The 23,156-nt window shown below is 33.5% G+C and overlaps 1 protein-coding gene across 2 annotated transcripts; it reads left to right on the forward strand.

Annotated features, from left to right (window-relative positions):
- The first annotated feature begins 14,354 nt into the window (after window positions 1–14,354).
- Window positions 14,355–22,842, forward strand: LOC120071762 (protein arginine N-methyltransferase PRMT10). 2 transcript variants are annotated; one of them, XM_039024138.1, is made up of 8 exons: window positions 14,355–14,616; window positions 14,754–14,946; window positions 15,166–15,271; window positions 15,954–16,143; window positions 16,734–16,919; window positions 17,018–17,101; window positions 17,292–17,524; window positions 22,461–22,842. In XM_039024138.1, exons 1-7 carry the CDS (start codon window positions 14,413–14,415, stop codon window positions 17,469–17,471), a joined length of 1,143 nt encoding a protein of 380 aa, XP_038880066.1. In that variant the 5' UTR covers window positions 14,355–14,412; the 3' UTR covers window positions 17,472–17,524; window positions 22,461–22,842. The 2 variants fall into 2 exon arrangements, with proteins under 2 accessions (XP_038880066.1, XP_038880065.1); XM_039024137.1 differs by having other exon boundaries at window positions 22,475–22,842.
- Window positions 22,843–23,156: the final 314 nt, after the last annotated feature.

Genomic DNA, 23,156 nt, shown 5'->3' on the forward strand with positions numbered 1-23,156 from the left:
AGATTTAATCGCAGTGTCAAACCTTATGTTCCAAGATCGAGACGTCTGTTTCAGCCCATAAGTGGACCGATTTAGTTTGCAAACCTTTTGCTCTTGACCTTGGGCTATGAATCCCTCAGGTTGCACCATATAAATAGTCTCCTCGAGATTACCATTCGAAATGCTGTCTTGACATCCATTTTCCATATCTCATAGTCATAATATGAGGCAATGGATAGAAGGATGCGGATAGACTTCAACATGGCAACAGGCAAGAAAGTCTCCTCATAGTCAACTTCCTCCACCTGGGTATAACTCTTTGTCACAAGTCTAGCCATGAAGGTTTGCACCTTCCCATCAGCACCCCATTTCCTCTTGTAGATCCATTTACAACCTATAGGTTTAACCCCATCAGGTTGATCTACAAGATCCTATACTGAGTTGAAGTACATAGACTTCATCTCAAGATCCATGGCTTTGACCCATTCATCCCAGTCAACATCCTTCATTGCCTTATGATAAGACAACAGATCCTCAACCTCGCCATTGGTTACATCAGCTAGGATTTCAGTGAAATCCATATAGCGAACAGGTGGGTTCGCAACCCTCCTACTACCTGTCTCTTATACACATCTAGATGTGTATAAGAGACAGAGTCTAGCCATGAAGGTTTGCACCTTCCCATCAGCACCCCATTTCCTCTTGTAGATCCATTTACAACCTATAGGTTTAACCCCATCAGGTTGATCTACAAGATCCTATACTGAGTTGAAGTACATAGACTCCATCTCAAGATCCATGGCTTTGACCCATTCATCCCGGTCAACATCCTTCATTGCCTTATTATAAGACAACAGATCCTCAACCTCGCCATTGGCTACCACAGCTAGGATTTCAGTGAAATCCATATAGCGAACAGGTGGGTTCGCAACCCTCCTACTACGTCGAGGTTCCCTCAACTCTTACCTTATACACATCTAGATGTGTATAAGCTCTTGGAGGGAACATAGTTGAGGATATAAGTTGCAGTCTCTACTGCAAAACCCCAAAACGAGTCAAGTAAGGAAGTGTAACTCATCATTGATCGAACCATGTTCAACAAGGTTCTATTTCTCCTCTTCGATACACCATTCTGCTGAGTTGTACTAGGTGTTGAGAGTTGGGAAACGATTCCATGTTTTATCTTATAGTTCTGAACCTCAGAATCCAAAAACTCTCCACCTCGATCTGATCGAAGTGTTTTAATTCATTTATCCAATGCGTTTTCAACTTCAGCCTTGAACTCTTTTAACTTTTCAAAGGATTCGGACTTTCGTTGCATTAAATGAATATACCCATATCGTGAGTAATCATTAGTAAAAGTGATGAAATACTCGTAGCCTCCCCTGGCTCCACAGTCATCGGACCATAAAGGTCTGAATTCATCAACTCTAAAGGCTCTTTGGCTTGATAACCTTTTCCAGTAAAAGGTCTTTTAGTCATCTTGCCTTCAAGGGCATGACTCGCACATAGATAAAGAATTTTCATCTAACTCGCTTAGAAGTCCATTCTTCACCAACCTCTCAATCCTATTGAGATTGATGTGCCCTAATCGAAGGTGCCAAAGTTGGGCATTTTCATTAGGAGAAACCTTAAGTCGTTTTGCGGCAGTTTTCAACATCTCTATGTTATGGAAGGAATTTGTTGCTAACGGTCTTAACATATACAAATTATTATCCAGTTTTGCTGAATAAATCTCAACACCATCTTTTAGAATAAACACTTTATTCACCGAAAAGTTGAGAGTATATTTACATTCAATCAGACACTTTATAGAAATTAAGTTCTGCTTTAACTCGGGAACAACATAAACATCATTCAAAATGATAAATTTATTCTGTAAAGTCAATTGGAGTCCTTCCCACAGCTGAGACGACGTGCCTGGTGCCTACTCACATCGTCACCTCACCAACCTCAAGCTACAGCCAGGATCTAATCCCCTGAAAAAAAGAACAAACATGATTAGTGGCCCCATAATTTATAATTCAGGCAGAATCATCATTCTCCACTAAACAAGTTTCCAAAACTAGTAAATCATATTTACCTTGTTTTACGTTAGTCTTAGCCTTTTTCTTCTTCTTTAACCAGCAAGGACAGTTCCGCTTCCAGTGCCCATCCTAGTTGCAATGGAAACATTTTCCTTTTTCAATCGGTACTAGTCGCCTACCCCGTTGTGCGACAGGTTGTGGGTTAATAGGTGCCTTCCCTTTCTTCTTACCACCCTTCTTCTTATTCCACTTGGTAGTGTTAGAAGTAGAAGGTACAGACTTAGTTCCTGAGGTCGAACCTCGATGGAACTTCTTTGAAGATGAAATAACATTTGCCTCAACAACCTTCTTCTCCTTGCTTTTCAGCAAGGATTGGAATGTTTGCAACTCGTTGAGGAGAGTTATAAGGGAATAATCAATTTTGTTCAGCACAACATTGCTAACAAAGTGCAGGAAGCTTTCTGGCAACGTGTGCAGAATTATGCTAACCTGTTTGCCCTCATCGATGCGGGCCTCGTTCATCTCCGCCATATTGAAGTGGACCATCATTTTCAGAATGTGTTCTCGAACAGATATACCCTTCTCCATTTTGGAGTTGAAAATTCATTTCAGAGCTTCAGGCTTGAGCTATCCAGACGGTTGTCCGAACATCCCTCACAGGGACTCCATGATCTCACGCACAGAGACCATAGGCTCATGCTTCTTAGCCAAAACATCNCATCCCTCACAGGGACTCCATGATCTCACGCACAGAGACCATAGGCTCATGCTTCTTAGCCAAAACATCGTTTAGACTGGCCAAAATGTAAGCTCAGGCCTTCTCGTTCGTCCGTGTCCATCTCTCATATGCTTCCCGAACATTTCGAGTGGTAGTCTGAGTCGGAATAGGAGGACATTCCTCCATAAGGATGAGCCTAAGGTCATTATGATTAGTATGGTATTTATTGTGTTTTTTCAACTATCATAGTTTTTGCCAGTCAATTTGTCAGCACCTAATAGAGCTAATGTGGTTGTAGCCATTTTAAAGTTGCTGAAAAACATGAACAAACTTAATAAGTCTATGCATTACCACTTTTAACACCAATTTTAGTTTTAGCAAAAATAGTTCCTATGTACCCTAAGTGAAAAGAAATCTATTTTGCAATGATACCCTAGCGAGGCAGGAAAAAAGTCACTGGTGGGGTGATCAAGTGCCTCTTCACTGGGATGAGACATTCTCAACCATTGGACAGAAAAAAAAAACTCTTGTAATTGACTCTAATAGTCACCATTTCTCAATCCAGAACTGTTAACCTTTAACAATTCCACGTAAGTGGAACCCCTCATTTTAGGCCCTAGAGTCCCACCCTAATGTGCCCACCATAGGGAAAAAGCAGATTAGGATAAGAGACAAAAGCGACATTATCCTATACAGGAGATCAGATAAAGAGTCGTGCAAAATTGCCATCCTTTAAGGGGGACACTTCCAGGGTGCCTCAAGGCGATGCACAAAACGTTATCCAACCTAACGAAAGAGACAGTGAGATATGTTGTTACACGTCCCACTCCCACTTACTATGAACATTCTCTCCATTCACCTTAGTATTGACTTACCCAAACACCATCCTTTAAGGGGACACTTCCAGGGTGCCTTGAGGTCAAGGATAGATCTCATGGTGTGAACATTAGGGAGAAAGGTGAAGAGGTTTAAGTGAAGTATCATATACCCCAAGTACCTCCCACTGAATGTTCTACCTAGGGATTCATTAACTTAAACAATCCGGCTACTGATTTTATCTAAGTGTGAGTTTAATTTGCTAAAAAACAACTCTTGCTTTTGATAATTAAACAAGTTCGAATCAAGTCCCATTAAACTCTTTAACGGACTATCATCAAATTTGCATGCTTGCAACAAAACGATCTAATTCACCTTTCCAGGTAGGTTCCCAGGTAGGGGTGTTTCATTTCCGTCAGCTTAAGTACCCCAGCCTAGACAGAACCCGCCTTAGACAAAAGGTCCCTTATAGATAGATTTGGTACACTTTTATCTTTTATTAGTCAATTTAATCCTATTAAACTGATTAAAAGATTAAACCTTAGGTTCTAATCTCATTAGAACCGTGATCTTAGGTCCATCTCCATCAAATTTTAAAACTCTTTTAAAACAAGATTCAAGTCTAAGTTTGCATGTATGTCTTTCTTATTGATTTTAGTTCTAACTTCCATTATAATAGTTATAAAAGGAAACAACCAAAATCATTCACATTGCTAAGCTAACTAGGTATTTATAACTCTTATAAATTTAACCTATGTGTCATACTTCATGCAATGTCCATTCATTACTATATATAACTCTTATATAAAGAAGTAATGAATTTAGCATGCATGCTTTCATACACCTTTATACTATAATATTTATAATATAAAGATGATGCATGAATATGCTTAATGCATGCATAAATATAACTCTCATATTATATGATGCATGAGCATGCTCTTTGAGTAATTTAATCATGCAAACTACTATATTATAACTCTTACAATATAGAGATAATGCATGACAAATGCATAACCTATGGTGGGATTTAAACTATATAACATATAATAAAAACATACATCTCATGTACATTCACAAAAATTAATGGATCGGGATGATTAGCCTAAAAAAATCGGAAATAAATCTATCTATTACATTAAACCATGGAGTAAACCGGTTCAACAAGCGAACCAGGTCTTGAACTGCTCGGGCGAAGCCACGCTTTCTAATCGCCTAGTAAAATTGATCGAGTAACCACGATCGTGTAGCAACAATTGAGTACCTTTAACTATGCGATGAAGCATGAAGGCCACTTGATCGTGCAGTGCACCAAGTTTAAACGCAAGTCTAAACGATCGTGTAGACGACTATTATGCTATGAAGCATGATCGTCTAGACGATTGAAGAGCAAGTGCTAAGTAACACTTATCAAGTGATCGTGTAGCTAGTGATTATGCGATTAAGTATGATGGCCTACACGATTGTTTAATGCACGCGTGTACCATACAACCAAGTATCCCATACTCAACGATCGTTTACCCCCATCGTTTACACGATCTAACCAACTCTTGGTCTTCTTCTTGCTCAAAGTAATTTGCATCTCCATGCCTTGAAGCTTCATCACGAGCGACTCGAACATACTCAAACTCTTTGAATTACAAACTCGATAGCAAGTTAATATGCCCAAAAACACAGGGGCCCTTACAACTAACTTTGAAATGTAAAAAGTTCATTAACCAGAAGAAATCATCCCAAAAACTCCATTAATCCACATCCACAGATACATTTAACACTTAAACATAATGTAAACATGCTTAAACATCCACCAAGAAAGTAAATGCAATTTTATACAACAATGGATTTGGAATATCAGAACCTGGCTCTGATACCAATTGAAGGAACTCTTATTCAAGAGAACCAGCGAGTGGAAGCAAGATCTTTCCAAGTCCATTATGAAAGAATAAAGGCATTCACAAACATACAGAACAATTATGCAACTTATACAAAATTACAGCATGCTTAAGTAATCAAATACAAAAGGAATGGAGAGATATACCTTTGAAGAACTCTTATTCTGTAAATCTCTCGCTCTCGTGAACAATTGAATAGCAACCTCTCACTGTCGTCACAATCATCTAGTCAATCTCTCGTTGTCATTCAGATCACGAACAGTTTGCTCCTTCAACAAGAACCCTTCGACACTACCACTCGGCAACTTTGGTATTCTCGGAATGAGAATCCAGAAGGTGTGGGCTCTGTGTGAATTTGGTAGATGGAAGGAGGAATAAACGATCGAACTACATGATCAAGTAAGTGGGAGAACGGTTTTGTCTATCGCATAGACTGGGAATACTAATCTCGCTCTCGTGAGAATCGTCTAGGCGATCGTTTAGTCTCTCACTATACATGATCGTTTAGTCTCTCGCTTTACACGATCATTTAGTCTTTCGCTATACACAATCGTTTAATTTATCGTTAGAGGCCTATCGTGTAGTCTCTCATGAGTAAACGATTAGTAATGCATTAAATGAAGTGATCTCTTTGTAACATGAGAACTCTTTTCATTTTATCCTTTAGTTATTCAAAACTGAAAATAACTTACCACTTGCACGGTTAAAGGAGAAATTAAATAACCAAATAAACAATTATCTCATAATTATTTTTAAATATAAATAAATATAATAAATAATTTATCATATTATATTTATAACCTAAAGTTTTAATATCACATCATACGTAATAAAATTAATATGAATATGATTCATGTTAAAACTATATAGTTTGATGAGAGAGGTTAATTCAAATATTAACTATATAAATATGATTCATATAAAACTATCAAATAAAGTTTAATGTGAATATGATTCATATTAAAACTATAAGTTAATATTAATACGAATATGATTCATATTTATGCTATAGGTTATATGAGAGAACATAAACTATAGATTATATTATATGTGGTATAATACAAACTATAGGTTATATATTATATGGGATATAAAATATAGTTGTATTTAATTACACCAATGTAACATAATTAATATAAAAAATAGAGGGAGTTATATCTCTCATATAAAAAGGTATAATAGAGGAGTTAAGGGGTTGATTCAATTTGATACGTGAAATTGAATTTGCGTAGAAGAGTTTGCTCTCTCATCTTCTTCCTCTGTACTCTTCTCTTAAGATCTCTCCCTTCTTCCCTTACCAAAATCATAGGCAAGCCTACACACTCTGCTTTGATTCTCTCCTTGAGGATAATAATGAAGACTTCTTATGGTGGTGTCCAAGAAGGATTGTGGTTGTGTTCGTGTTTGAGCTATTCGAATAGAGGAGAAAGATTGTGACCATTAGAAAAGAATTCGTGAAGAAAAGTTCTTTAAGGATATGTTTTCAATTTCCCTTTCCTCTCTATATATAATTCGTAGAAAAGCATGCTTAAGGGTGTATATTGTTTATCCTCTTAGTTATCTATATTTTTCTATTTTTCATTAAGATTATAAAATGAATTCTTAGACACAAGGTGTTTGCTTCCGCTGTGGGAATTCAATTCCCTTCAAGTGTCTATAGGTTGAATTTTCAAAAAAAAAATTAAAACAAAAACCAAATGGTTACCAAACATGACTATAATATTTTAATTTTGTATCAAATGGGCCCTTAACGTTTAAAAAAAAAAAAATCCTCAAATTCTTAATTTCATGCCCAATAGGTTTACAAAATTTCTAGTTTGTGTTTAAAGGTCATTGACCTCTTCAAAATTCTTTATTAATTCATGAACCTATTAGACATAAAATTAAAGGCTCAGAAACTGATTGAACATATTGTTTAATTAAATATCTAATGACTCTTTATTTTTTAAAATTGAAAGTTGAATGACCTATTAAATACAAAATTAAAAATTGAGGGGCTTATTAAACACTTTTTGCAGTTCAAGGACCTATTGTCTTTTGACCAAATGTGAGCCTTTGACCACTTTGATGAGGGCATATACTCTAACTAGTTAAGTTATCATAACATTGATAGACAGTTGGTTTTTTTTTTTAAAAAAAAAAAAAAAAAAAAAAAAAATTAAAGACATGAGAAATTCGGATACATAATTTAAAAACCCTAACCTCCTGGTAAACAATATCTCTTAACTAGTTGAGTTATATCGTATAGATAACCAATAAATTTGACAACATATTATTCACATTTTCCTGTAACATGTTTTTATATACATTTTCTTCACATTTTATATTCACATTTTCTTCGTATATGTAACATGTAACATGTTTATTATATACATTTTAACTAATTTGACAAAATAGAGAAAACATAGAGCAGAACCAAACAAATCCTTAACCCTGGATGGACTCCATTGAGGTTCACAATGAAAATTTCCTTAAAAACAATTAATATTTTGCACATTTTTTCAAAGGTCTCCTTTTTCCCTTTTTAAAATTCAAGATTGAAGCATTCTTTGCTGAAGGGGGAAGAACAGGAAAATAAATAAGGAGAAGAAAAAATGACTAATATTTGGATGCTGAGATTAAAAGCTACATATATACCCACAAATATTTATATAAAAATGGAAGCTGACTTGTTCAATTAACACAAATTAAGAAGCAAATACCAACAAATTAAACTTCAATTGCAACAAACAAAAAAAAAAAAAGAAAAGAAAAGAGAAGAGAAAAAGAAAAACCTCAGAAATTACTATTGATATTGACAGTCTCCTTAATCCAAAACGGATATAGCTTAATTGACATATATTATATCTTAGTAAATAAATCTATATTTATGAGTGATTTTGAAATTGTTAAAATCACTTTTGTCACGTTCAAAATTATTATGAAATATGTTTCTTATCACTCAAAATAAATTTGATATTTAATTTGACACTTCTAAATGCAAATGCAAGTTTCATTTCTTCAAAATGGATTTTGAATCATTAAAAGCATATTTAATTATGATTTTAAAAATAAAAAAAAATGAATTTGACTATTTTTGAATTACTCTCAAATACATTATAAAAGTTCTTTTAGAATCCTCCTTCTTTACTGAACTAACAAAAAAATCAAGATCGAGATTTCCTTTAAAATTTATTTAAAATATAATTCTGTTCATATACTTTCAATTATTTAAAGTTAGTCGATGTACTTTTAATAAATCATAAACTTATTGGGTCAATTTTAATTTATTAGATCATAAAAAATAATTTAATGCAATACTAAAGTTCTAAAGAAATGTGAATATATATATTGGAAAACCCAATAATAAACTAATAAGTAATAATAGAGATTATTTTGAAAGTACTAATGTAATGATCAAAATAAAATAAGAAAAAAAATGGTTAAGAACACGTGAAGAATTTTTAACTTAACAAGAAAAAGTCCAAAAATATGTGATTTAAAAAACTATAGATAAAACGACGGGAGAGGAGACTTCACTGCTCGCATTCATCCACTTTTTATTATTATTATTATTTTGAGAAACTTGATTATCAATTTTTAATTATTTAATATGTTCGTGGGTGATAAATTTTAGTTAATTATTTAAACTCAGCTTGTCGGTCTAGACTTATTTAAATTGATTAGGGGAAAAAATATTTTTTCAGAAAAGTCATTTTTATTAACTCTTTTATTTAAAATAAACTTGAAAAGTATTTCAAAAATTTAGATTAATCTATGTATTTTTAATTCTATGACAATTTAGTTTATGAATCTTATCGTGTAACAATTTAACCATTATACTTTAAATTCTATAATAATTTAGTATCTATTGTAAAGATTATTGTTAAAATTTCTAGCATAGATAAATGGATAAGCTAATTACAAACTCAATATTTTTTTTATATAAAATATAAAGTCTACATCATACAATTATAAAAATTGACATCTAATTTTGATATCTTTTCAGTGTTGAGGACTAAATTGTTACATATTTAAAATACATAGATTCGATTGTTACATATAGTTTAAAGACTATATTGTTACAAACTTGAAAATATATAGACTTACAAATCAAAATTAGTGGACTAAATTGTTATTTTTATGAAAGTTTAATATTTTTTAACCTCGAATCTTCGACCATATGCGATGTAGTATATTAAATTAATATTTTAAATTTTAGCAAACAAAAGATAAAATAAAACATAGGACCTGTCTGGCGAGCTGAGTTGAGTTCATATGAATACAGAGTTTATATATCTGTGGAGTTCATATGTTTATGTTTTGAGTGTTTTGGGTGATAAGTTTATATGTCATGGTATCTTATGCAATTTTTTTAAAAAAAAACATAAATAATTTGTTTTTATGATGATTATTTTTGTTTAGAAACTTTTTTATTGAATATATATTAAAAAATTATAGGTTGCACTTTATTTTATTGTTTTTTAAGCATACATATATTGTTGGGAGTTTTAGGAAATGAGTTTTAGGGTTTACTTTTGGATCTTGTATTTTAATTTTTGTTTTTTCTTTTTATTTAAGCAATCATTTTATAAATTTGTGCATGTGACGTTTCTAGTCAAGTCACTTTTATGTTAATACTTTTCATAAAAACTTTTGACAATTTTTCTCAAAATTAGTGTTTTTACGTACTAGTTTGTTTGATTTGTTACATGATAAAAATGATTTTACTAATGTTAAATTACTATAAATAACGACCGAAAATACTATGAACTAATAAAAATATCTTGAATTCGATGTTTTGATGGAATTTACATAGTTTTGTGTTGACAAATGTATATTTATTGACAATTTTGTGTGTGTGTGTGTGTATATATATATATATATATATATATATATATAAGGTTCTATTGACGGTTTTAAGTCACGAGCATCACAAACTAAAAAAAACTCGCGTGTCTATAAAACCCAAATTTGTAGTAGTCGTAATTTAAAATAATGGTCGTTAGAGTTGGTAGTGTAGCCACAGTCAAAGGTCGTCGAAGTTGGTCGTCAATAGACATGGTTGGATGTTGCCTGAGTTGGTTGCAGGCGGTGGTCGCCAAAGTTGGCTGTCAAAGGTGGTTGCCAGAGACAGTTGTCGAAGGTGGTCGTCGAAATTGGTTGTCGGAGTTGAGCAACAAGGCATCAGTGGTGATAAGAGCTGAGTGCACTGTTTGCCGATATGATATGAAATGTCGGCGACATACGAAATTGGCCTCTCAAATGATGAGTCTCAACTCATCTCTTCCCCCTAAATATCCATAATGTTTATATATAAAAAAAATGTGGTATTCATCCTTTTGGAAATTTAGACCGTTTCAATTTGGAAGATCTTTTTGTAGACGTTTGCCCCTAATTCAGTCGGGGTTCGATATTCTGAATTTTAAGAGTTTCAATTTAGTTTATTTTGTGTGAGTTTAGTTTCTATCGATCCCTAGTGGTATGGTTTTTATTTTATTAAAAAAAATAAGATTAGTTAAAAGTGAAAAAAGGTAAGAAATATTCCGAAAAACTATTATAAAGATGTAAATCATATCCTCTAAATATGAAATACGAAAGATATGGTAAATTTTAAACTAATTAAATATTTAAATTATCTTGTATCCTCTATCTTTACCTCCCTTATACAGATGGAAATAAAAAGTTATAATTGTTTTTTGATACTGAAATATTGTAGCTTTACAGTTTTACGTGACGAAGAAGTTGATGGACTAAAATAGTTTTACACGAGAGTCTCGTTAGAGGTGGTATTCATTGGAGTTGGTCGTACAAGGTGGATGTTAATGTTGGTTGACAAAAATCGTGTGCACTGGAGTTGATCATCAAATATGGTCTTTATTGGATTTTGTCATCGAAGGTGGTTGTCGGAGTCCGGAGTTGATCATCAAAGTTGACCAAGCGAAAGTGGTTGTTGGAGTTACTTTCGTGCAAAGATGGTCGTTGGAGTTGGTCGCCAGAGTGTCGTTGGAGGTGGTTGTTGGACCCCGAAATTGGTCGTCAGAGTTGACTATCAAAGGTGGTCATCGGAATGTGTCGCCGGAGTGTGGTAGTGGTAGTCGTCGACGGTGGTCGATGGGAGGAGCCATTGAAATATTAGGAGGGAAAGTTGGGGTGAGGTGGATGGAGAGTTGGGATAAGTTAGTGGGGCAAACATTGAGTCGGCAATTTTTACCAACTCAACTCGTGTTAGTGTATCAAGCACTCCTAAATGGTTAATGCTTCGTTTAATAAATATTTAGTTTTTGAAAATTGTGTTTGTTTTTTTAACAATGTATCTACCATGATTTTCATATTTCTTAACTAAACATCCGATTTTTTTAGCTCAATCCTAAAAGAAAAAACAAATGTATAAAAATAACTATTTTTATTTTTCAATATTTTAAAAATAAAATAGAAAAGTGAATAACAAAACATATAAACTAGCGAACGAAGTAGGGTTTATAAACTCAATTTCAAAAAATCAAATAATTATCCAAAGAAACATTTTTTTTAAACTTACCTGATTTAAATTGTTACAAATAAATTGTTATTTAAATGGAAGTATGAGACCAAATTGTTATGGAATGAGAAAAAGTAACAATAAAAATGGAGAAAATAAATTAGGGAGCATGAAACAAGTGTAATCTTCATTCAACTTTGTCGAGTTATGTATGTCTTTTGAATGTTTCATAAAGTCCTATTTATGGTCACAGTAGCAAAGGTAGATTTAGTATAGGTCAAGGTCCGAGTTCCCTTCAATTTTATGTTTTTTTATAATTATATATATATATATATAATTATCTTTTAACCCTTTTTAGATCCAAGTTCAAGTCTCATTTATTACATTTATTTTTACTAAATTATATAAAACTTTTCGTCAACAAAATTTCTTGATCTGTCATTGCACATGAATATAAATTTAAAAAACGTATAAAAAAATATTAGTCATATAATTTTTGAAATTAAAAAAATATCTAACAAATTAAAAATTAAACTTATAAATATTACTTTCACCTACAAGTTTCTTCCATAGTTACCTATTTTTTTTTATCAATGATTTAAAAATCAATCCAAAATTGGAAAACTAAATAAAAGTAGACCATGTTTGGTAACTATTTTATTTTTTGTTTTTGTTTTTAAAAATTAAGTTATAGAACTACTTCTACCTTTAAATTTATTACCTTGTCATCGAAACTAAGTTTTGGAAATTAAAACAAGTAGTTTTTCAAAAGTTATGTTTGTTTTTGGAATTTAGCTAAGAATTCAACTATTTTACTTAAAAAATATGCAAATCAACGTAAGAAATAAGGAAGACATAGACTTAATTTTAAAAAATAAAAAATAAAAAATAAAATGGTTACCAAATGAGATTATGGATTTTAAAAACTTGTTTTATTTTTTGAATTTGGTTAATAATTCAACCATTGTTCTTGATAAAAATGCATATCATCGTAAGAAATGAGAAGAAAAATGGTTTAATTTAAAAAAAAATAAAAAACAAAATGATTACCAAATAGGGACTTAATTTTTTGTTTAATTAATGTATGACATATTCTACCTCTTACAAAAAAAAAAAAAAAAGATTTATTAGATATAAAATTTAGTTTGGCATATAAAAAGATCGTAAACTTTAAATTTTATGTCTATATTAAAAAAATCAAATAGGTCAATAATTCATCAATTCATTAGACACAAATTTAAAAATTATTTATTAGAAAATGAAATTTTTAAGGGAAAAAAAACAAATTTTAATTCTAAATTTGTTCAATCATATCAATTTGGATCATAAACTTTTACCATAAACTTACACAAGGTTAACTTACACTAGGTTAATAGGTTTAATTATTACCCAATTTATGCTATTTCACTTACTAATTTTAACAAACAAATAAATAAATAAAAATCTTCGTAAAACAACTAATTTCAATAAAATTTTGCAATAACACAAAATTTGACCCATGCATAATTAACCATAATTCTCAAAACCCATAAATCCCAAAAAAAAAAAAAAAAAAAAAAGCTTAACGTCTGTTTTTCTCTAAAATAAATTATCACTTTATTAATTTCACGTGTTTTTTTATAATTCATTAAACGAATGAGAGCTGACTTTCATAACAACACTTTGATCAATAACATGTGGAAGGGCTAAAATCATAATAAATTACTATTTTAAATTTTTAATACATGTAGTTTGTTTTTCTTTCCATTTTAATATACAAAATCTCAATCAAATATTAAACTTTGTCCCTAAAAAATATTATTATTTTTATCGAAGTTGATTAACAATTATAATAATTTCTACAAAATTTACATGAAATTTCTCATAGATAATAATTTTATTTAAAAAATCAACAACAAATTAAGACTAAATTTAAAATCTATTGAAAGTAGATTCATTAAAATTTTGTATATTTAAAAATATATAGATTAAAATTAAATATTTCAAAGAGGTCTTTTTAAAAATAAAAAATATCTAAAAATATTCACTTTATAACAAAAATTTCTAAAAATACAAAGCGTTTTTAAAACTTTTACTATAAAGTATAAATATTTTTGAGATTTTTCTATCGATAAGAATTTTCTTATTTTTCTCTTAAATACATAGATTAAAATAGAATAATTAATAAAGTATATAGGTTAAAATAGTAATTATAGTTTTTTGGGAAGGTCATAAAGTGAAAAATTCTTTAAACACTCTGTAAAATCAAGACAAAATAGATACAAATTTAAAAAATTCCAACTTCGAAGCGTAAGCTTTGAACCTTTTCTTTTGTTTAGAAACTGAAGTCAAAATATTGATGACATCAGCTAGTGCTTACGTGGCAAATTTCTATTAGCAACCAGGAGGTGACATATATACTATCGAGTACAGAGTATCGAAACTCCAAGTAGTCCGCTGCCCTAAATTCGAAACCTCTTCGTTGTGGTATCTCGTCCTCGCTTTTCCCTCGGTTTCTGCTTGTTAACGGATCGCCGTACTATGGGAAGCTCCTCAAACGGCGTCGTGGGGGACCGGAGCGCCGGCAGCAATGGCGGCTTGCAGGTCGATAAGGGCGTCGATTTTGCTCAGTATTTCTGCACCTACGCCTTTCTCTATCACCAGAAGGAAATGCTCTGTGACCGAGTTCGCATGGACGCTTACTTCAATGCCATCTTTAAGAACAAGCATCACTTTGAAGGAAAGGTTCGTCTCTTTTCTTTTCCTATTTCTACTGCTGGAACAATGGGACCCCTAGAAAGAATCGATTCTTCAGTTGCTTTACGTTGCTTAACTTCAGCTAATTCTGTTCTCATTGATTTTACTTATTTTTCTTGGAGCAGACCGTATTAGATGTGGGAACCGGGAGTGGGATCCTAGCTATTTGGTCAGCACAAGCGGGTGCAAGGAAGGTATACGCAGTGGAAGCAACTAAGATGTCGGAACATGCCCGTACACTCATTAAAGCTAACAACCTTCAGGACGTAATTGATGTAATCGAGGGTTCTATGGAGGATGTTGTCCTTCCAGAGAAAGGTTAGCAACATCGTTTTTTTCCCTCCTTTTTCTAAAAAACGAAAATGCGTTGGATAAAACTTGATACTTTTTGTTCTCTTCAGTGAAACATAGTAAAAATGAAGTATGCTGATGTGCGTTTGAAGCTTTTATTATCAAGTGTACTAATCTAGTAATCTTTGAGCAACAAAGTACTGTACTTTGGTTTGTGTCTAACTTCGGTTATTCTTTGATTATCAGTTGATGTCATTATCTCTGAGTGGATGGGATATTTTCTCTTGCGGGAATCTATGTTCGACTCTGTGATTTATGCACGTGACCACTGGTTGAAGCCATCCGGGGTGATGTAAGTGATGGAAATATGATGATTTTATTTCCTATAGTAATTTGTAATTATTTCCCCCCCTCGATATCCTTTTGTTTTGTTGTTTTTTTTTTGTTTGTTCATCAAGGAAGATTTTTTTTTTGTTGGTTAAAATAATCATCTTCTTCCCATTATTCTCAGCCAGTAGAATTTATAAATCCATGCAAAAATTTGAAAAGTTGTTGTTCTTGCTATTAGAGATGGATATTGGTTCCCCCCTGTTGGTTTTGGTGGAAGATAACTGTAGTGATGTGTAGGCAAGTTTAAACCAATGGATGCTTTCTGAAACTTTTTGATGAATATCGTTACTAGAAAAATTTGCATGGTTTTTTTGGTGTCACGCAGTTCATAACCTATAGGAATGTGCTTAGCCAGCTGAGTGGCCCTTTCCATTCTGGGCATACATGCTGGGAGATTATATGAAGCCTGGTAACACGGTTTATTATTTATTGCTCATTGATGATGGATCAAGATAGCAGCACATTCCTGACTAGTTTAGATGAATTGATGGTAAAATTACATAGTTGCATGCATTGATTCATATGTATCGATAGATTGGATGAGCTGTTTCTGTGATTAAAAAAAAAAAAAATTGACTTTGGGAATTACAGGATTTGTCTGTCATACTGTACAAACCATCTAAATTAAAGATTGGTCTATCCAGGTATCCTAGTCATGCACGCATGTGGGTGGCACCAATTAGGTCTAAATTGGGAGATCAAAAAATGAATGATTATGAAGGAGCTATGGATGATTGGTATAATTTTGTTGCCGATACCAAAATGGATTATGGAGTTGACATGTCTGTTTTAACGAAACCATTCTCTGAAGAGCAAAGAAAATACTATCTTCAGGTGAGTCTTGGATTTGGTTTTGTTTTGTTTTTTGTTTTGTTTTTTTTTTGCCTTACACTTTTCTAATTGCTAGGATTCATTTTGTCTCTTAGACAAATAGGTCTGTTGATATTAAACTATGTTTCATAATCAAGCTCGTCTAGATTTACAGGACAAGAAATTTTACATAGGTTAGTAAAATGTATCATCGACAGATCCTCATTGTTTTTCCAACAGTACTTCTGTTTATTTTCATTTTCATGTGCCAAGAGAATGTGCAATTTATCTTTTAATGGTTATCAACAAGTTCCTTGGGTGCATTTATCTATTATTTTGAATTGTGGCTTCTTTGTATGTTGGCAAGATGTTCCTATGCCCCTGTTTGAATTTCTTGAGAACCTTCTCTCACATTAAGTGTATCTGTGTCACCTTCCAGGCAAGCTGCTTTGATTTCCCAGTAGTTTGCGTCTATCGGTGCCTACAATTTCTTCTATTTTCTCTCCTATTTGAATGTTAATGGGCTATCCCTCGATCACATACGTTAATTACTTTGATAGATTTGGGATTTGCTTTCGTAACTCTTTAACAAATTGTGTTATTCATATTTATAGACGTCGTTGTGGAACAACCTTCATCCACAACAAGTTATTGGGACAGCAGCCATCATAAAGGATATTGATTGTTTGACTGCTACTGTTGATGACATTCTTGAAGTCAAATCAAGCTTTTTGTCATCAATCAACTCAGAGAACACGCGGTTTTGTGGATATGGTGGATGGTTTGATGTCCATTTTCGAGTAAGTTGAACTTCCATTTCCCTTTTGAAACATAAAATTTTGGCTTGCTCGAGGCTTTTACTATTGTTTGTATAACTTTTTGAATTTGGGTGTACTAGGGAAGAAACGAGGATCCAGCTCAATTGGAGATTGAGCTGACAACTGCTCCCAGCGTTGGTAATGGTACACACTGGGGTCAACAGGTCTGTATAAAAAATCAACGAATTTGTAGTATTGAATCCTTGCCTTGGGCCATTATCTTTTTATAATTTACGCTGCCTATGGCAAATTCTCTGTAAACCAGTACTTTATTTATCCACCATTGATTGATTGCTTTTTTGATTGCACCAAGAAATTTTGTTATTCCACTTTTATGTTTTCTTCACTGTGCAGGTCTTCCTCTTGCATCCTCCCATTTGGGTCAGTGAAGGAGATGAATTGAAGGTTTCCTTCTTTATGAAGCGCTCTAAAGAAAATCATCGGCTAATGGAGGTTGAGTTTGGCTGTGAAATCAACCAACCTTCTGGCAAGCTGCATCAACAACCATTCACAAATAAGTTCTACATCGAGTGAAGATGGAAATAGTTACAGCAACTGGAAGAATATATATACACGTAGTAGATGAGGTATGTACACAAACTATTTTCTTGTGGTAAATACATGGGTCGGTATAAGCCATTTGTGATTTGATCAATTTTCTGATTCCATTTGACCTAACAATGCTTTCGGATAAATTATAAACCTGCTTTTCTGTAAATTGTGCGTGGTGTCAATTTAACCAGGTTTTGACTAGCATTTGGACTTCATTTTTTTAGTACATTTTCGGGTTCCATTTTTGTGGTTTAGAAGGCTAAAATTGGTGTAGACTCAAATCTGGCAGAAAATCTTGAAGTAGAGTATCATTGATTTTTGAGAAATGTAGTCAATGATCCCTTCAAATAGACCTAAAGGGAAAGAGTTTGTTTTACACCTAGCTACCTAACTAATTCTAATCTTAAAACCCCTTTAAATAGACCCAAAGGGGAAGGGTGTTTTCACACCTAAACTAAAAAGAAAACAAATTAATATTGCAAATTAATACAAATGGAAATTACAGAATATTTCCAAATTGTCCGAAATGCCCCTACATCAATTCGACCCCCTGAGAATTAAACTCGTCCTCTAGTTTAAGATGAAAGTTGAAACTCATTAGGTGCGTAGCAGGGAAAAATATCAGCAACGTGGAATGTGTTGCTAATGTTCATAGATGTAGGTAGATCTATTTGGAAGGCATTTTCTCCAAATTTTTCTAGTATTGTGAATGGGCTGAACTTTTTGTTGGTTAATTTGGAAAAACTTCCAGTTGGTAGTCTTGATTTTTTGATGTACACCATGACTAGATCTCCAGGTTGAAAAGTTTGTTTCCTTCAGTGAATATTAGCTTTGTCCTTATATCTTGTATTGGCAGTTGTTAGGTTCTTCAAAACTTCTTTATGTATCTTTTGAATTCTTTCCATTATGTAATCTATCTCTAGGTTGCTCCTCGACTGTGGATGGTATTGGCCAATTCTTTATAGCTTCAACCTTGAAAGGATCGGCTTGAAATCCTTTTGAGCTAATGAGAAAACCATGGAAATAATTTTTTTAGTTAAGAAAAAGCACATTTCTTTAGATTAATGACTAATTGATGAGTGTCAAGAGTATAGAAGACATCTTGTAAGTGTGATAAGTGATCCTCTGAGCTCTTGTTGTAAATTAAGATGTCGTGAAAGTAAATAACTAGAAACTTATTTAAGAATGGTAGGAATATTTGATTCATGAGTCTCATGAATGTGTTAGGTGCGTTTGATAACCCAAATGGCATAACTAACCATTCAAAGAGGCCTTCGTTGGTTTTGAATGCAGTTTTTCATTCACCCCAGGCTTAATTCGAATTTGGTGATAGCCACTATGGAGATCTATTTTGATAAAGATTTGAGCACCTGCTAATTGGTCTAGGAGATCACCTATTATGTGGAGGGGAAATCTGTATTTGATAGTGATTTTATTTATAGCTCGACTATCAATACATAGGCTCCAACTACCATCCTTTTTTGGGGCTAATAGAGAGGGACAGCACAGGAGCTTAGGCTAGGTTAGATATGTTGTTTTTTGAGGAGGTCTTCGATAATTTCATGACGTGCTTTGTACTCGAATGGGTTCATTTTGTAATGGGGAAGATGTGGAAGTGAGGCACCGGGTATAAAATCAATGATGTGTTGAATGTCCCTTAATGGAGGTAAGCCCTTTGAAATTTTGATGAGGTTTGGAAAATTGGTAAGGAGATTTTCAACCCGGCAGCCTATAGGATTTGGTAAAAGGGGGGCAATGGAGAGGTCTTTAACCATTAAGGCTAAAGTAAAATGGGTGCTATTTCTAGAGGCTTTTTTGTGGACAAAATGGAAAATAGGCTGCCCTCTTCCTAAAGTGGAAGAGGAGGTTGTTGTAAGATCTTGGAGGGGTAATAGAATAACCTTCTTGCCTAACCAATCAAACTCATATGTATTTTTGATTAAAAGAGAGAGAAATGGGAAAAAAGGTACGCATAGGTTTATGTGGAAAACCGTAGAACAGGGAGAAAAAACCACGATATAGAGATTTCTTATTAGAATTGATAGAAATGATATAAGGAGGCTACACATATAAATAGAAAAGTAGAGAACCCTAAGGTATTGTAAAAAGACAAAAATACCCCTAGGGTAAAAAACCCCTACTTCCAACAATTTTCATGGCATATGTGGATGGCCTTTATGTCGTATTGCCATGGTTGGCCAAGAACTAGATGACAAGCATCCATTTCTATAACATCACATATGATTTGATCTTTGTAGTGGGCACCAATGGACAAAGCCATTGTGCATATTTCATTAATCACTCTTTCACCGCATCTTTTAATCCATCCAACCTAATATGAATGTGGATGTGGATCAATCTTAAGTTGCAAAGCATGAACTAGCTCTTTTGAAACCATGTTCTCACTGCTGCCATTATCGACGAAAACTGTGCACACTTTACCTCGTATGGTGCACTTTGTTCGAAATAATGAGTGTCTTTGAGGGTTGCTCGGGGTTGTTGAGGTTAGAAGTATTCTTTGGATAACACAAGAGAGTTCATCTCCAACATTCGGGTTTGTTCGAGCTACGACATCCTCTTCTTCTTCTAGCTCATATTCTTCCTCCGAATGTATTTCTTGGATTGTCAGGCTTCTTTTTGGACAGTCATTTGATAGTTGTCCCATTTGTCCACACCTAAAACATTTATCAAGCTTAGGTCTGTTATAGGGATTGGAATTCTTATTTGGAAGATTAGAAATACTCCTCTTTGCATCCCTGTCTTGTTGTGGAAGGTTGTCATTTGCTTTGCTTGAAGGAAAGTTTGTTGTGACGGGACTTGTGTTTGAATGCAAGGTTGGTTTTTTTGACCACCATTTGTTTGGAATTCTTCTGTATACTCTTCAATGCTTCTTGACCCATGTTTGCAATGTTGGAATTGGCTGTACAACAATCTTTCATAGTTAAGTGGAAGGAATCTCTTCTTCATGAGTTTAAGCATTTTTGGCCAGCTTTGGATTGGAGGTTTTCCATACATTTTCCTACTTGCTTGTGCCCCACTTTTTAGTTTAAAGGACACAAGTTTTACCTTTTGATCATCGGGGTTGCCTATGTAGTAAAAAAAACTTTCTACTTCCTTCACCCAATCAAGAAAAACTTCAATATTCATTCATCCATTATAAATAGGGAGGTCAATCTTCATTTTGTATTCAGAATCTTGTCTCCTTTGCATTCCCCTATACTCAGGCCAATAGATTCCTCCTGGGGAAATCTTAGAGGTCTTGGTTGTTGTAGTTGAACCTCTGTCTATAAGGCTAGGCTGACCGACTGGCATGTTCTCCCTATTTTGTGTGTCATCTTCCGAGGAATTAGTATTAAACCCTAAAAGGCTCTGTGGCGTTAGTATGGGTTGTTGATGAGGCCTATGTTGTGGTCTCCTTTGGCCGATCCCTCTTAGTGGCATGAATCTTGGAAGGATTCTTGGATGTTCTTGAATTCTTGGAGGGCCGAAATTTTGAGAAACACAGTTTTGTCCACAGAAAGTTCTTTTTTGGTGGTTACCTCTGAATTTTTTGTGCAATTGAGGTCCCCTAGTCTCAGTTTGGTGTAGAACTGCTCTGCTTTCTTGACTTCTTGAATCTTGGCTTTGGCCTTGTTTGATTTGCTGTTTTCCTTTATAAGAGAGTTTAAGGTCTGCTGTATCTTGGCCATGGAAGTCTGCATCACATTGAAGTTGTTGATCAGGGTTCCTATGGCGTCTTCAACTTGGTTCACATGGTGGTCCATGGGTTGGGGATTGGATGCTTCCGCATCAATGGGAAGGGAAGAATCAATGTTTTTGCTGGAATTTTTCCAGTCATCAGGCCCAACTTCGTGGCTGCTCTAATACTGGTTTTGGTGTAGACTCAAATCTTGGAGAAAATCTTGAAGTATAGGCAATGATCCCTTTAAATAGACCCAAAAAGAAGGTTGTTTCACACCTAACTACCTAGCTAATTCTAATCCTAAAACCCCTTTAAATAGACCCAAAGGGGAAGGGTCTTTTCATACCTCAACTAAAAAGAAAACAAATTAAAATTGCAAATTAGTACAAATGGAAATTACAAAATATTCCCAAATTGCCTGAAATGCCCCTACATAAAAAATCTAAGAATGGATACAACACTGACACCGCGATATTTCATTTTTTTAAAAAAATCTAGAACATGGACATGACAAAGACACGTTCATTAAAATTTACCTCATTTTCATATCAGAAGGTAGAAGGAAATTCAAAGACAATGAATTATGCATTTATTTGCTTAAAAAATTAGGTTGATGTATTTTGCTCTCAAATTTATTATTTTTTATTTTATATGTGTCTATTTACTAATATACTTGATCAATGTTTGGTGTATGTTAAACAAATGCTGGACGTACTTAGTACAATTATTGTCTATAACATTTATTGCACTAACAAGTGTTGGACATAGACATACTAGTTAAACTAAAGTGTTTGTGCTTCTTAGATTAAATTCATATTAAATTAAAATTCAAGTAGGAAATGAAGACTCCAATTGGGTTCGTTTTAGTTATGCTATTCTATTTGGTGGCTGGTTTGTTTGTTTGTTTTTTAACCTATTCTACTATATTTCCTTTCATTGTGAATTATAGTATCTAGAAATTCTAGATAGTAATTTTCCCCTTACTTCAAGATCGATTCACTTTTTACTAATTAAAACTTAAAAGATTGGCACATAAAAAAAATGTTGTTGACCATGTATGGAGTTGTGGACATCTGGTTTCAATGGTATTCCCTTTTCCCTTTTTTGTAAATCATCTGAATGGATGAACTAAGATAATGTCTCTCGCTTATATCTTGATTTAATTTCCAATACCATGCTGATATTCACCACTACTTATAATGCTATCTAGCGTGTATGATCTCAAAACTCGGTCCATCGATAAATATTATTGTGATTTATTCGGTTGCCATGTTGCTAATTGTGTACAGGTTCCGATTTATAGGTGGCAAGCTGCCGGCTGCTTTTTTGGAAGAGGGTGGGAAGTAGACAAAGGAGGCAGCACTTGAATTTTGACTCTGATCAGATTACTAGCGACTCCGAGAAGACTTTTCTTTTGGACAACTAGTATTGTACTTTTCTGCTATAAGACTTGATCATTTGCACATGGAAATGGCAAGGGTTGCGTCTTGAAATTATAATATTTGGTGTGTAAAACATTCTTATACACAAGGCATTGATGTGCCTGTTAATGGGGGGATATGAAGATAGAAGGGTAACTGTTGTCCATGCAATTCTTTGATGAAAATTAGTGTAATTTTGAATTATATTATTTTGTTCTTCAAGGAACAATTTGTTCCTAGTTTCATCCTCGACGTAGGTCGGTCTCACTCTCGGGTTATCTCATGGATTTTGCCAGTCCAAAAACAGGGTGTCCATGGTTGCTGGTTTTCTTGTCCTTCTCCATTATTGATTTCAGATTATATTGGTTCTTTGAAATGAAGACCTCAAGCAACTTTAAACTCCTTTAATTGGATTGATTGTATGTAATGTGCAGGAACTTCAAGTCGTGGCCGAGGATGCTTCTTGAAGTTGTCCAAATCCTTGTTGAATTATTCTGATTCTATAAACAAGATAATCTAGAGAGAATATCCGTCTGAGTAAGCATTCTTCATGCACTGGATTAA

This window comes from Benincasa hispida, chromosome 2, assembly GCF_009727055.1.
Source record: "Benincasa hispida cultivar B227 chromosome 2, ASM972705v1, whole genome shotgun sequence".
NCBI lineage: Eukaryota > Viridiplantae > Streptophyta > Magnoliopsida > Cucurbitales > Cucurbitaceae > Benincasa > Benincasa hispida.